Raw genomic sequence first — 16,138 nt, 5'->3', positions numbered from 1 at the left:
TGTCTTATCGGTTCTGTGTTGTGGTGGAATATGATTCCATCATCATGCCCTAGAGCTTCTTGTGTTTTGTTTCTAGTCAGGTAGGAACTTTATTTTGATTTCTTTTATTTAACGTATTTTTAATCCTGTAGGATCTATTTATAAAAATAGATTCATTCATACACAATGGGTTTGTCTTTATGAATAAAATTCACAGAAGTACAGCATGTGGAGGACTCTGCAGGCCTAGAAGTGGGATTGTTGTCCCACACCCTCCCACAGAACTCTAGGGCCAGAGGATAGTCACAGCTGAGAGTCAAACTGCACATAATGTCTTTTGTCTGGCGAAAAAAATTTCCCTGGAACCTAACTCCCCCACCCCCTTTACATTAATTCTTATGGAGAAACTGGATTTGCTTAACATTGTTTAATTTAAAGTTACATTTTTCAGGAACAGAACTACCATGTTAAATTAGGAGTTACTGTACTAAGTCATTCACTGCGTATATAGCAGGAATAGAATATTTCCTTTAATTTAGCTTTTCAGGACCATAGGGTGAGTAGCATTTAATTGATAATGCTAAAGGGTAGAAGCCAGGTATTTCAGCCCAGATTCTCTGCTGGTGTAAACAGGTGCAGCTCCATTGACTACCTCAATTTACACCATCTTAGATCTAGTCTATCTTATTTACCTAGAATTACATGTAAAATAAATTTGTGAATTAAAAGATGTGCACAGCAGCACAAAACTTTCTGGCTACAAGTCAGTGGAGCAAAGAGTTCTATAAGGCAAAGACTAGGACAAAGAGATCTTATAGCTCTTGCTTATCTGAAGGTGGCATGCATCCTATAGACCAGAAGATCTAAGATAAAGTGTACATGTTGGGGGAGATTTTCAGAAACACCAAAAGAGTTTAGGAGCATAGATCCCACTGGAATTCAATGAGATTTCTATACTTAATTTTCTTACAAGCGTTTGGAAATCTCCATCTCAATATTTGTCCAATTACCCTAAAGAAAAAAATTATTTTTTTTGCAGTATATGTAAACAGTGATACTATTCAAGGTATAACTGTAGAAAAAATTAACTAGCATTTATCAAGTCTCATTGAATAAAATAAATGTATATGTACTATGGCATTTTTGCATACAATATATTTTTATATATGATTTATTATTTAATATATTTTCACAGTAGCCATGATGCACCTAAGTACTGACGTATTAATTACTAACCTAATGGCCAAGAGTACAGAGCAGAGTGTCTCATATAGTCTTGAAGCAATTACTTTCATTTGAGCTAGCATGGTTGGGAAGACATGCACTGTACTTTTTTTTTTCTTTTAAGAACATGGGAGGTTTCACCTCAGTTGCTAAGGAAGATCACTTTATGCCACAAATCCACAGAAGTAATTGTTGCATTTGGGCAGTGATGATAGCTTCTATCTGAAACTGATTTTTTTTCTGTCCCATTTACATCTATTTAGAATAGTGTAAATCTACTGAAGGAGAAGTCAGCACAAGGCTATTTCTGTGACTAAACACACGTGTTTTACGACAATCAATGGTATTTAAAAATTGGTGAGCTCTGTATACAAAAACATTTGAACTGATAAAGCAAGTGTGCAGTTTTTAAAACAGATTATATTTAACTTATTGTGTTAATAAAATAACATATTTAATTTATTTAATTTGAAATGCATTTATTTTTGCTATAATAAATTGTTTGTCCCGCCTATGGCTAATATAATGCATTACCACACTTGTTACTTAAGGATTGTGAAAAGCTCTTTCTTTTTGCAGATCCATTGCCTGGATTATTGACCCTATCTACACACACAACAGATGAACCCCAAATAGATTCAGACTCACCACAGGCTGAACCTTGTACCTCAGTCCCTGATCAAGACTCTTCTGAGTACTATATTGATCCCATTATTTTGGAACCTTTATTTTTATCTTCTGAGTCTGAAGAAGATGAAGATTGTGAAAATACTACTGATGTTACCAGTCCTCCAGCACTGCAGTTCATCAATGGAAAGCAACAGGTGACCAGTGCAGCTAAAGACACAAAAGCTGAAGAAGCAAGAAGTGACCAAATTGAAAGTGTTACACATTCCAAAAATGTCAAATTTTCACAAATCAATGACACTAACACCATAATATCTGAAAATGAGGCCTCTGATACAATGCAACCAGATGTATCTGGAGAAATAAAAGGGGCATTTGAAGTTACGCAACAACCTACAGCAGATATTGCAATGTTGGTACCTGTTTTAAGTAGTGAATTGGAAGTTGCCACTATAGATAAATCTGAGGTAACGTCTGTATACGGGCAATCTTCCTCAGAAACTTTAGAGACCTTGAAACATAGTGGAACTGAATTTCAGCAAAGCTCAACTAAAGACCCCAAAACCTTGCCTTTGATTACTATAGAATCTTCTGGAGATTCTGCCATTGACCCTGAGTTACCTGGTCCTGTCTTTTCAGAAATAGGGAAAATGACAATAAAAGAAAACGCAGAAAAAAGAAGTTCTGCTGCAACTTCTGCTCCCAGTCCAGTTTCTGATATCGCTACTGTAGACATAGGCATAAAAGACCATATGCCAGAAAAGGAAACCTCTATTCTAAGAGATGATTATAAATCAACTATTAATCCTGATAGACGTCCCCCACTGGAAACCCTTGTAGAAACAACAACAAGAAGTCATATAGTAAAGTCTGTGGAAAGTCCTATTTCATTTATAATACCAGAAGGCTCTGGAGATGTAGAAGAGGAGGATGTTGCTAAAACTTCAGCTATGGTGAGACAGACTGTAGTTACTGAAAAGATTTCAATAGAAGAAACTTTCTTAGGGTCTGGCAAACTGCTGACGACAGAAATTACTGCCACTGTTTCAGGAATCACCATTTCTTTGCATAAGGAAACTAGCACTGCTTCTTCTGTTTTTGACCAAAGTTCTGAAGAAATTGCTACCACCACATCTGTTACTGGGTTGGTTACTGAAAAAGGAGTTAGCAGTGCTACTGGAATAGAAATAAAAATGAAAGAAGATGAAAAAGAAGCACAGAGCATTGCTTCTTCAACTAAGGAACATTCATCCACTGTTGAGATAGAAAAGTTAGTATTCAGTGATGGACAGGAAAGCCCTAGTAACAGAATTGGAATTATAGATCAGGAATCCACTGCTCTCAGCAGAACAATACCAATGACAGATTCCACATGGCCTGAAAGCAAAGAGTTTACTGCTGCTCCACTCTCCACAGAGAAAAGCCTTTTTATAGATGAAGGATCTGGGGAAGAACCAACATACACTAGGAAAAGCATTGGAGACATAGTTTCAGGGGGTGTCACAAGAAGAGTGGTAAGTACTGATCCCCCATTTATTGATCTAGGTTCTGGAGAAAGAGATGTTATCATTGATTCTACTGCCATTATTTCAGTTCCGTTGGAGTCTTTGACTAGGGGCATTGAAACGCAAACGAAAAAGCAGGAAAGAGATGTCTACAGCACAGATACTTCCTCTGTGGAATATACAACAACCGTTGAAGCAACAAAGTCAGTGTTAAGTACTGAGTCAGATGACTTAACTAAGGAAGCTGGAATAGGAAGGAAGGTATCTAAGGACATTTTTAGTACAGGTAAGCTAGGAGAACAAAAACATGAAACAGAGGCATATTATTTGATTACAACTCTTCCTTCTCAAGAAGAATCTTTTCATCAATCTAGAAAAGAGATGACAACTCATATTGCAACAGAAGAGCAAACTAAATACTTAGAAAACTCTGGGGTCACCTCTTCTGTGGAGTCTGATGTTAAAATCATTTCGCCTGACACCATTGTGACACGTGCTGTCAGCAGTATAAAAACAGTAACTGAATCTACAGAAAGTGAAAGTGGAAAAGACAGCTCGCCAACCATCTCGGCAGGGAACATTATCCTTATTGAGGCAGGCTCTGGAGAAGAATCCAGAGATGAGAGCAGTACCATGATACCAGTGCCAGATGGTTCTAGAGAAAAAGTACTTGGTACTAATTTCCCATTCATTGATCAGGGTTCTGGAGAAGTAGATTCTGTCATTCAGTCTTTTACAAAAACTACGGCTTCACCGCATTTAGCAGTTAGAAGACCAGAAACACAAGCAACAGAAGATGAAAGAGGAATTATCAGTACACCATCTGTCGATTATTCCTTTGCTGTTGAGTCTGCAAATTTAGTCATGAGTGCGAAAGGTGAAGTCAGCACAGTTAGAACTGGAATTGCAAGAAAAGTCATCACTGAGATAGAGATAAAAGAGCAAATGCCTACTGAATCCATAACAAGAACTTCTGCTATAAATCTTCCTTTGGAAGAAGAAATACATTCTGAGCAGAATAGTTCTGCAGAAACTTCACAAAAAGTTGTAGAAACCTCTGGAATAACAACAAAATATCCTCTCATTAAAAGTACAGAATCTACCCTAGAACAACTTTCATTTAATGATACTACTCTAGTAACTGAGTCCATAAAACTTGAAAGCAAAGATACAAGCTCTCTAGCTAAACTTACAAAGAAAGAAAAAGACTCGGAAAATATTTTCCCAACAGAAGACATTCACAGGTCACTTCCAATCCTGAAGGGTGATGGGCCAACTAATAAAGAGATCAGTAGTGATTCATTGTTTTCAGGACAAGGATCAGGAGATGAACTTATTAGTGTTCCATCAGTAGAGCCACTGAATTTTGTGACTATAAAAGAAATCACAAGTACTTTAAGTCCTGAAACATTTCATCCTGAAAGCGTGGGACCAAGACGTTCCATTGACAAAGCCCAAGAATTTGAAAGTGGTCAGACTGAATCAAACAAGGATTCCAGTGAAGAACTCAGGCTATTCAGTTCTATAACAGAGGCAGTTTCCAAAACAACAGAGAAAATGGCTGCTAGTACATCTGCTTTAGCTGAAGAAAGTTCTAGGAACTTCAATAATAAAGAAGCTACCACAAAAGAGACATCCCATTCTGTTTTAATCACTGAAGACTCTCACAAACAAGAAACTTTTCATTGGTTAGAAGAAAATGAAACATACGGATCACCAGCTGCTACAGATCGAGTTGTTACTCAAGAGGAAACTTCACAATTGATGACTAATGAAAATGTAACTGCTGCTTCTATATTCTTTAGTGGAACTCCTCATTTTGAAACAGAGGAAGCACTTGCAACCTCAACACCAAAAATACCTTCCGCACCACTATATGAAAGTTCTGGAGAAGGATCTGGCTGGGTGGACGTTGTGGGGTCATTTCACCCAGATGCAGCTACTACCCATTTGCGAAATCTGGAAATAACAGTTGCTCCTCATGTTCATGAGGAAAACTATTCTGAAGAACTGAACACAGAGACAGCATTAAATGGATCACAAACTGTATCAGTGTTATTTTCCACCCACACAGAAGAAAAAGAGATCTTACCAAGACAGACTAGTGTTCAACCAAAGACAGTTACAGGTGAGAGTTTAATAAATGATACAAGGATAGAAAACAAAGTCCTCCCAAAGCTTGATGATCTCAGAAATGTTACAGGGAATGTTTCTGCTTTTAATGAGATCACATCAGATGAAACAACAATCATAGATGTGGATCATTCTAAACCAATGCATGAAGATATACTAAGTGTGCAGACAACTCCAAATACAGAGACTCATTCAACATATGGCAATAATGATGGCATGAAAGTTGAAGTGGAGTATGATTTAACATCTAATCTTTCTACAGCTGAAGAGAAATCATATGGATCTGGTGATAATCTTTCCATGACTATTTCCAGTAAGTCAATAAATAGTGAATTAGTAACAGCTGAGAACAGACCCAGATCAGATGACAAGGATTTTGGTTCAGGGGATGTCATGCAGTTCACAATGGAAACTCCCATCCTTGATATATTGTCTGAACTGGATATCTTGCTTCCAACAATATCATCAATGGCCAGCCCTAGTGTGCCCCTCCGAGTCAGCGAAGAGGCCAAAGAACCTCCATTTGAAACCAAACATGTAGCACCAGAAAATAAAACAGAAGGCCTCTCTGAATCAAGTACTTTGTCAGACAACCAAACAATAGCAGATCAAAGTGAAATAGTCTCTACCTCTGGGTATTCAGGAATGGAACAAGAAGAGTCTGATGAAAGGAAGCCTTTATTTCCTTCCTTTAGACCTGACTTAACTACTGAGACAGAACAGGCTTTGACAGCAAACATGTCTGTTGTAAGTATTGTTACCCCACGAATTGTATCCCAAAACTTAACAGAGTCATCTAATATAAGTGAAGTAAAACATCATACAGTTTACACAGAAACAAAAACCACTTCAACAGAGTTTGAAGAAACAGATCCAGCCAAACTTTTTCCTGTAACTCAAATGCCAAAATCTTCAGTAACTGTCCACTTGGTTAATGAAGCATCAGAATACCCTGAAGTTATCATTCCAAATACTTTGTCATCAACTGATTCAGACAAATATAATCAAACATCAGGACAAACCTTCAAAGAAGTTAGTTCTGATGTTGCAGCAACTTACAAACCACTCACCAAAGTGCTGTTCACTAAAACTGAGTCTCCACTAGACTCTTCTTCTGAACCTGAATCGGAAAGCACTGTTGAAAGTACTCCTGATATTAGTGGACAGATAACAGACAGAACAAAGGAGAAAGAAAGTTCCATAATAGAATTGATTACTGAAGAACTAGCAACCATTTCTGAAGACAGATCTCTATCAAAATATGTCATACCAACAGCTTTTATACATTCTGGAGAAACAGTAGACACAAATATTCCAGAAGTTAGCACGGAAGATGAAACCTCTACAGAGACAGTGAAAGATCCCAATCAAGTAGATGAAAGCAGCACTGAGGGAGCTTTACCAAGGCTATACACCACACCAGCTTCAGTGCCACATGAAAGTATAGCTGGTGAAATATTTAAGCCTGGCCAGGCAACTGTTACAATGTTATCTTCTTTGTCACCATCTCTGGATATAAGCCTGGAAACACAAACAACTGTGGTAGTACAGAAGCAGTCCACAACAATTTCTTCTGACATTGCAACAAAACTTACAGCCCCTGAAAACATTCCTGAGTATAATAAACAGACAACAATAAGCACAGAGGACCTAAGCACTACTGAACTTGTAACTTCATCATTTTTCCTTCTGGACATTACTAATGGATCAGATTTCCTGATCGGCAACAGTGGAGATTCAGTTGAAGGCACAGCAGTCCATATACCAGGTAAGATCTCAATTTGATAAATACCATATAAACTTGGTTTGTTACCAGTAAACATTTAATTTGTTCTTTATTTTCTCTTGAAGACTATTTTATACTAAAACGCTAGGTGTTCGCAACCATTTGCTGTGTATGAGATTTGATAATCAAACTACATTTGGAAGGCAATGAAGATAACACACTTGAAAGCATTACACAATGCTGAAATCAATACCATGGTGAAGCCTACTGAGTGCAAGTTCAAAGAAAACTAGGGGGCTGATCCAAAGCTCACTAATTCATAAGTGACCTTCCATTTGCATCAATGGGTTTTGGTTCAGATCTGAGGTGATGAGAGACCATTATGGAAGAAAAGGAACATTGATCCTAGCACAGTATCCAGTTGTGGTTACTTTATTTTCATGGTCCTAGTGGATATGTAGATATCATTAATTTATCTGATGAATGTTGTTGCATTAGCATCACAATTGCAATGTACAATTATTCTACAACTCTAGTGGCTTTCATGGAATATTCCAATTTATTTGGAGAACAAACCTAGTGAACACATCAAGTAATTGCAGACAGGCTTATTCAGAATACAAGTTTAAAAAATATATACAGGATTAGTCTCAAGACTGGCTGAAGTTTGAGGTTTTTAAAAAACTCAGCGATTGAATAATGGTCGGCTATTCAACAATCTGAATGTTTGATGCAGCTTCCGTCTGATATAAATATCAATCAAAGATCCTTGGCTTGGACAGCATTTGGCATAACACAAGCTATACTGATAGATTGATTTCTATGTACAATAGCTACTATTAATCATTTACCTGTATATGGCTGGCATGTTGAGGACTAATATTTTAAAGGTGGTCAAATATCTTAGTTTTTGATCATTTTTTCAGACAGTTTGGGTAACTAATTGAACTCAATAGAAAGACTTTGGATTGTGTCCTATATACCATAAAGGACAAGCAAACTAATTTGGAAAATGTAAACAATATCTCAAACATTTACCCATGTCTTTGAATCAAATTGGATTAAAATAGGACCTTTTGCTTCATATCCCACTTCTGCTGTCTTAGACTCCCAATATAGCCATGGCTTCCTTCTTGCAGGTCAGAAGCACCGTATTCTTTGGTTTATTGGATGCTTTAGAGTGCAAAAAACACAGGTGATATGTAGAGTGGCTACCTTTTGTGTGAATATATGTATCAGTGATTGTTCCTATTTGCTTATACCAGTATATATATTTAAGTTTGAACTGAGTTCAAATAAAAGATCAGTAGAACACATCTACACTCTGTAAGAAAACAATATTAAAATGATGTCTCCAATAAATGTTGGGATTTCGTGGCAGGTACTTTTTTTATCTAAATATTGTGCTTTAGTCTCGTATACAGTTACAGTTTGTTTTCTAAAATTATGTTTTAAACAAAGACAATTTGGGCATGATCTGGGGAAAGAATATTAATTAGCAAAAGATTATTTCAAAGAAATAATAGTGTCTGGGCAGTAAATGGTTAAGTATGACATTCCAAAATGACAGCAGCAAGTCAGTATGCTTAAAAGGTGCATGTTCTGGGTACCCAACCATTCCATATGAACTAACCCCATTCAAAAGAATGCATTTTCCATTCACTGTGCACATATGTTTAACTGTTTTTGGCTATAATTAATTGCCATGTCATGCCAACTAAATCCTCAATAGAATATTTCAATTGCTAGGAGCAGTACAAAATGTCCTTTTAAAAACATAAAACATCTCTGAAAATGAGTTATTGTTCTCTGTCATGAATATAGTGTTATTGGTGAGGCTGAAAATTATGGTGATTGAAAATGACATCTCCAGGTAGTACAGAACTTTTTAAAATGGTTTAATCTTTAACTGCAGTAAAGCATCAAAGCAGAAATAAGGAAATACCTTTCTTCCTTAAAAGAATCAACAACTAACCAAGTATTTTAGACAATGTATCAATTTTTCTTTCTTTAACTCATATCACAGGTCAAGATCCCTGCAAAAGTAATCCCTGCCTTCATGGAGGCACCTGTTATCCACGTGGCTCTTACTACATCTGCACATGTATGCCAGGTTTCAGTGGCGAGCAGTGCGAATTGGGTAAGATGATGCCAACCTGAAAGCTTTTCTTGTACTGGATTGTCTGCAGATTGACTAGAATAACATTGCATATATTAGATTTGAAGCAGAATTATTTATCATTACACTGACAGATGCTGAGGCTTTGAAAGATTCTGTAGTTGGACTTGATCCAGGCAGAGAGAGGCTGAGAAAGAAACACCTACTCCTCTTTCCCTGCCATCTCCGCCTGGCATGTGCAGCGCACACACACACATAAAAAACCTTACTTACCTACCTCTGTAGAGGGTAATGTTCAAATTGTGTCCAATTTATTAACCAAAACAAACAAACAAACAAAGATATAAAATATATACATAAATCAAATAAAAATGAAGTGGGTTAATACCAAATTATCAGCATAATTTAATAATCATATTGATTAAACCCTTTAGAATAAACCAGTAAATTCTTAAAAACTTTTTCTAACGGTTCAGGAAGGTGGTAAACTTTATTTAATCCTCAATCCCCCAAATAATAGGGCATTATCTATATTAATGATGGTTGATATTTGACCAGCCAAATAGCAGATGTGGGAAGGGAGAAATCAGTTCCAGGTTGAAATCAATATTTAGACAACTCTGATGCCAATTAAGAGAACTTCCCCAGACTATACAATGGATCTGATGTCCAATCTCTCTCCACTGCAACATATGGCTGCATGAGACATTCCAATACAACCCAGGATAACACAGCTTGTTACATTTAACTAGCAAGCAAAAATCTGGTGAAAGTAACAGTTTTTCAGGATTTAAACGCACACTTCCAACGTATATGATATGTATGTGTGATCTTTTAGACAGTGAGGTTGTTTAACCTGGGACTGTTTTAAGTGCTTGTGAAACTATTCATTGAGGACTGTTGTCAAATAAAAATACCCTTTTTATATTTTGATACTCAATGGCTATCAGCAATTCAACTTTGAACAAGAGTTTTGATGCACAAAATCTAAGTGAAAGTTTAAACTTTAGCTGTGCCAGAGTAAATTTCCTTTAAAAATTACAGTTGTAAGTTCAATTTGCAGATACAGACCTATCTGTCTCAGAGCTCACTCTCATGCTCAAACTCACAAATTCTTCATACTAGATGGTCAGGAGACACTACTGTACAGAAATAAATTGGAGATGTCTGGGTATTTTAATACCATGTGCTAATATTTTGATTAGCAGAGAGGGACCTTTTGTTTGCTTCAGGATCATAAGTCCAGTAAAGGTCTCCTCTGTCTCTCTATGAAGATTATCATCAATCAAGACACCTAATAATAAACAGTGAGAATGCCTTTAAAAAGCTTTGCCCCTATCATGCAGAAAGCATGACATGAAAGGAATGGATAAACAATACAACAAGATGCTAATGCTTGCAGTTTTACAGTGAAAAACTAGAAGTACTGTTTATATTGTTAGATCAGACTTGTGTACCATGGTCACAGTCTAGAGAAGGTTATACTCTTCAAAGAGATAATTAACCAGCTGAAGAAAAGATACAGTACAATGTATCTTCTTTCAGAGGTACACAAGGAGTGACAGCTAGAAAATGAACATACAGATTACAGAAATTAACCCAGGAGTCATACAGCAGGATTCAAATGCATGTAAATGTGAAATTGTTATTCAGCATCTATAGCTTTTCTGAGGTTATTTTGTAAATAGATGTCATAATTCTCATATGAAAAAAGCAGGTATGCAGTCTCTTTTGCAATGCTTTATCCTTCATGAGTGGAATTGTTCTTACTACTAATTCTGAATAAGGATAAATACTGTTTCCCTTTAAGGAGACAAATATATTTTAAATACTCTTTTACTTTTTTATATAGATATTGATGAATGCCAGTCCAATCCTTGCCGGAATGGAGCCACATGTATTGATGGTCTCAATCTATTTACTTGTCTCTGTCTGCCAAGTTACGTAGGTGCTCTTTGCGAACAAGGTAAAAAATACTTTCTCTCTCTTTTTTTCAATTTGTAGTCATCAAGTAGGCAAAACTCCCATTAGCATTAGTGGGAGTTTTATATGGCAAAGACATCAGGAATAGGCTATTCTTATGGGTGTGTTTGTTTTTGTAAATTCTCCCTTGCATTTCTTGATCCTTCATTCTCTTTCCTATTTGCTTATGATCATTGTTATATCCAACCAGGAGAGGTAATTTCAGTCTCTGTTTATGTATCTGCTGTTACGAATTTCGTATGACCATCTTTTGGAGTCTGGTTTTAGCCTCCTGAGGGCATGCAATCCTAATTACTCCAGTTCACTAAAGAAACTGCAAAATGCTGATCTCATGCAGTTTGGCTGCTCCTATTGTAGTGGCCAAAATCTGCTTTGCTTGTGGTTTGCTAAGGGCTGTATTGCTCCATTGGTGGTGCTACAGAACTGCCTCTCATTAAGAGGAGCAGAATGCCTCCTGGAACTCTCCAATACACTGGGAAATTCACAAGCTGCTACACTGCTTTAAAGGGTGCAGCATACAACCATCTGCATGGCTGGCCACGGTTCTGCTGTCTATCCCATCCATCCCTGTCTAGTCTTCTTTGGAGTAATTAGAAGAATATTTCTTGTACAAGAGGCAGGATAGAAGCAACTTGTGGTGTTTGTGGGAGAAATTAATGAATAGGTGGAGCAGAAGAGGCAGTAAGGAGAAGCATGATTGGACGCAAGAATAGATCAGTAGGGCAGAACAGTGTTGTGAAGGGCTTTAAAGGTGATCCATGTGTCTGTTTTCAAGCAGTGGCACTTGTTGCTAGCCTATTCCAGGTTTCTTTTAGGAATTCTGGAGGCTCTAATATCCAGTTGAACAAAAACAAACAAAAAAAACCCCCAACCCTCCAGCATACCTCTGCAGGTTGTACATGACTATTTCAACAATGTCAAGTGTTTCTTTACTATATATTCACTTCACGCATGATCAAATTTTAGAACAAAACCAGCATGAGAAGGGTAGCAAATGCACAGCGGGACAGAAACAAACAAACTGTAAATTTACCGGAAGAGTATTGAACGACAGAGACCACAAGCAATGAAGGCAGATTTTTGTAGCAGTAATAAATGTTAAGTGCTACCCTCCTGGAGAGGAAATAAACAACATAAGTACAAAATGTGGGGTGGGGAGGAGGATATCCAAATAGCCACAATAACCATACTAAAGTAAGTACATTTTTAATCTTCAACTCTGCCTTAATATCACTTTATCCTGTAACTAAGCACTCAAGTTGCTGCAGTGAAGGGTGGGATTGTGATTGGGAGGAGAGCGGGTCTGTGACAGGGCTTATGTTTTACAAAGTGGCTCACAATATGAAAGACTTTTGGGAACCCCTGATTTAGAACATGGTCAGCTGGAAACCAAGATGCCACCACTACCAACTGTATCATAGGCCCACGTAAGTAGATAGGCAAGATCACCTTGGCACCTGCATTCCCAGCTTCTCCAAGCTGACTTACGCTTTGATAGTTTAGAAAAAGGGTACAAGGTGAAGATAACAGAGCTGTAAAAAGCTCTCCAAGCTGGTAAACTCAGAGAAACAGGGCACATTCCACTACTCTTCCAAGTTCCAGTACCTTATTCCACAAGAAGTCCTCTTGATTTCAGTGGGACAATTCACACAGTAAGATATTCCTCAGTGTATGTAAGAGAGGCAAAATCTGGCCCATTGTTAAAATTATTAGAGAAGTTTTCAAGAGAAAAAGAAATGGTGCTGAAAGGTGTGCTTTTTTCCAGGGTAACAAAAATATTTTTCTTCCTCTTTTTCTGTCACTGACTGGTTTCACTCCCAGATTAGTCAAATAGGCCTCTACACAGAGTTGCATAAGTATTGTCAGTTTCAGGGTTAGCTTTCATCCTAAGCCTATTGGTGAAATGCAGTTTTTCCAAGTGAGCCTAAAGGGAAGGGGCATGTTTGTTAGAGTTGAAACGTCTGAAGAATGACTAGCTCCAGCTCTCATCACAATTCAGCTTTTCAGTGGTCTGGCATAGCCCGCTGTTTGAAAGACCTTCTGAATCTGTTCTCTAAGGCCAGTCCAGACTACCCGCCGCATCGGCGGGTTAAAATCGATTGCTTGGGGATCGATACATCGCGACTAATCTAGACGCGATATATCGATCCCCGAGCACGCTTATATCGATTCCGGAACTCCATCAACCCCAACGGAGTTCTGGAATTGACACGGAGAGCCGCGAACATCGATCCCGCGCCGTCTGGATGGGTGAGTAATCCGATCTTAGATATTCGACTTCAGCTACGTTATTCACATAGCTTAAGTTGCGTATCTAAGATCGATTCCCCCCCCCCTAGTCTGGACCAGCCCTGAGACTAGAATTTGACAATGTTTTTATAACAGAAGGAGTAAATGTTCTCTTTTTTCCCCCAGCAAATCCATATTACTGAATGGCCTTCAGCATCATGGTAGCTTTAATTTGCATTTTATGACCAACCTGAGAATACAGTTTAGGTGGTTAATGGGAACATTTCCTAGTTTGTCAATGAGAAACAGATCTCTGCTCACTCAGCTTTGGAATTTAAATTTCCTCCACTTAAAGTCCTGCAGTGGTTTGGGACCTGGGAAAAGCGTTCAGTGCCAAATTTCCATTTCACCAGACAAAATAAAACTGTATTGGCAATTCAGACATAGTTGTCTGGCAAGGAGTCTTTATTTCACTGCATCAACCCTGACTTTGCTAGATTGAAAACACGGCCAGAATGACAGGACATGTCACCTCAATGCTTTAGAAAGGGTGTGAGTGAGCATGCAAACATTATGTTTCATTATTTGCATTTTATTTTATTATTATTGTTTGCAATACATTCTATTCATGTTTTCAAAATAAAGATTAAGGGCCCTTTAACCAGAAGTGCTGAGCATCCACAGTTTCACTGTAGTTAATGGGGGCTGAGTGCACAGTACTTCTGAAAATCATGCCTGAAGATAGGAGACAAAGGGAGTCAGAGACCAGAGAGCAGCCAGATATGGGCAGCTGATAATTCCCCCAGGGTGAGGGAACTCTCAGCTGATGTAGTGTGTTCCTGCCCCACTCACTCACAGTTTTAAGCATGTCAGAGTTAGGAGATAGTATAGCCAGAGCTCATACACTCTGGCTGTGCTCAGCAGATATATAGTCCTTTAGGGATCTTTGCCAGCCAGTGAAGGATGAGCAAGCTCCTGTGTACTCTCACCTATGTTGGTGCTTAGGGTGGAACAGATCCATCCTGGGAACCAGTGAACTATAACTGACTCCTGACGGCCACCTTCCTCTGTCTCACCAAATTGAAACACAGTTAATCAGAGAATCTGGCCCAAGAACTTCTTCTTGAATACTGCGAGAGAAAGTTGTCAGGCATAAAAAAAATCAAGATACCATCCTCTCTATAAACTAAAGGAATAATTCAGAAAGACAATATTGTTTCCAGTTCAGACTAAACTACTGGTGCAGTTAAATACACCTGCTCTCTTTTATAAATATCCCTTTCTGTCACTTATTTTGTTTTTTTACCCATACTCCTCAACTTTTCAAAATACAACTATATCTGTTTAAAGTACCCGGTTACCAGAGCAGGTAGGTTTTTGTTTGTCATTTTTCAATGCAAACTTTCCAAGAAATGTGTGACTGCAGACTGAGGCAGTGGATCTGAACCCACTCACTTACCATGTAAGTTGGCAGTAAGTCTAGGGAGTTATATCAGTGTAAGTTTGGTGGGAAATCATTTGGTGTGTCTAGACAAATGAGCTTATGACCTGGAGTCTTTTGTTTATAACATATAAAGTGCTGCTGTGCAACTGCTATGTTTTATTGGGCTAAACTATGATAATCTTCCTCACAATGAGGAACAGTTCTCCAGAAGTTAGTGGGACTAGTCATAGGATAAGTTAATATTCAGTGTAAGTAAGTGCATCATAATGTAGCCCATGATGATTTCTCAATATTGGTCTATCCTTACTCAGGTTGAGAAGTACCTTACTCCACAAATAGCTCCATTGATATCAGTGGGAGTATTTGGGTAGTAGGATGCTATATAATGTGGTGAAGAAGGCCCAAAATTTGGCTATTATCCTCTGGAATATGGTACTGGAGCGTCTAGCAGAAAGAACAGATTTGCTATTTGCTACTCCCGCACTTTCGTGCTCTGGCTAAAGTTTCCTTTTGTTTCATCTCTTTCCCTCTCTGCTATTCCGACTGCAGTCCACCTGCTCTCAAGGTGCTGCATTTTTTATTTAAACTTAAAGCAAAGTTTGGCTTCCCTACTGCTGAATCTCTGCAGACACTCGCATAGCTTATCCTGTTTACTGAATGCAGCTGTGCTCACGGATTGCCAAAATGGCACATATGCGTTTGTTAGTAGACATCCCTCACTGGGGTAATACAGCAAGACTTTTTCTTTTTCCTTCCAAGTTCCCAAAGCAAAACAAATGTTTTCTTCATTATCAGCAGCATTGCTTTTCAAAACTGAGATCCCTGCCAAATGTTTGTGATTACTGTTTCCTCAGCTGACTTACTTTTTTCTCTGAGTTGTAGTACCTTGGGAAAGCAGAATGATGGAGAAAGGTTTATTGCAAGGATTCTCTTTGGAAACAGGCAGTTTCTAGCTTATATCTCACAGCTGGGGGGATTCTTGAATATTTACTAGAGATGAAGTTTCACTTTGAGACGTCTGGTCTAATGGGACTCTGAATTTCAATCATTATCTGAATCCAGAGACACTGAGAGAGTTCACAGCTGAACAAGTCACTTTACATTCTACTATCTGTGCTTCAGCCTTTGGTTTTTTAAGCCTCTTGTGGAATTTGTTTGAAGACATGGCA

At 38.0% G+C, this 16,138-nt stretch overlaps 1 protein-coding gene across 3 annotated transcripts in view; it reads left to right on the top strand.

Annotated features, from left to right (window-relative positions):
- Nucleotides 1-16,138, top strand: part of VCAN (versican) — a 133,405-nt gene that overhangs the window by 88,759 nt on the left and 28,508 nt on the right. For 2 of the 3 annotated variants that reach the window (XM_030567055.1, XM_030567056.1), the window contains 3 exons: nt 1,783-7,236; nt 9,221-9,334; nt 11,166-11,279. In XM_030567055.1, coding sequence (XP_030422915.1) covers nt 1,783-7,236; nt 9,221-9,334; nt 11,166-11,279 — 5,682 coding nt within the window. The remainder of the gene's footprint in view (nt 1-1,782; nt 7,237-9,220; nt 9,335-11,165; nt 11,280-16,138) is intronic. The other variant, XM_030567057.1, reaches the window with a different exon arrangement.

The sequence above is a fragment of the Gopherus evgoodei genome, chromosome 6 (assembly GCF_007399415.2).
Source record: "Gopherus evgoodei ecotype Sinaloan lineage chromosome 6, rGopEvg1_v1.p, whole genome shotgun sequence".
Lineage (NCBI taxonomy): Eukaryota > Metazoa > Chordata > Testudines > Testudinidae > Gopherus > Gopherus evgoodei.
This window is presented reverse-complemented; position numbering and strand designations above follow the sequence as displayed.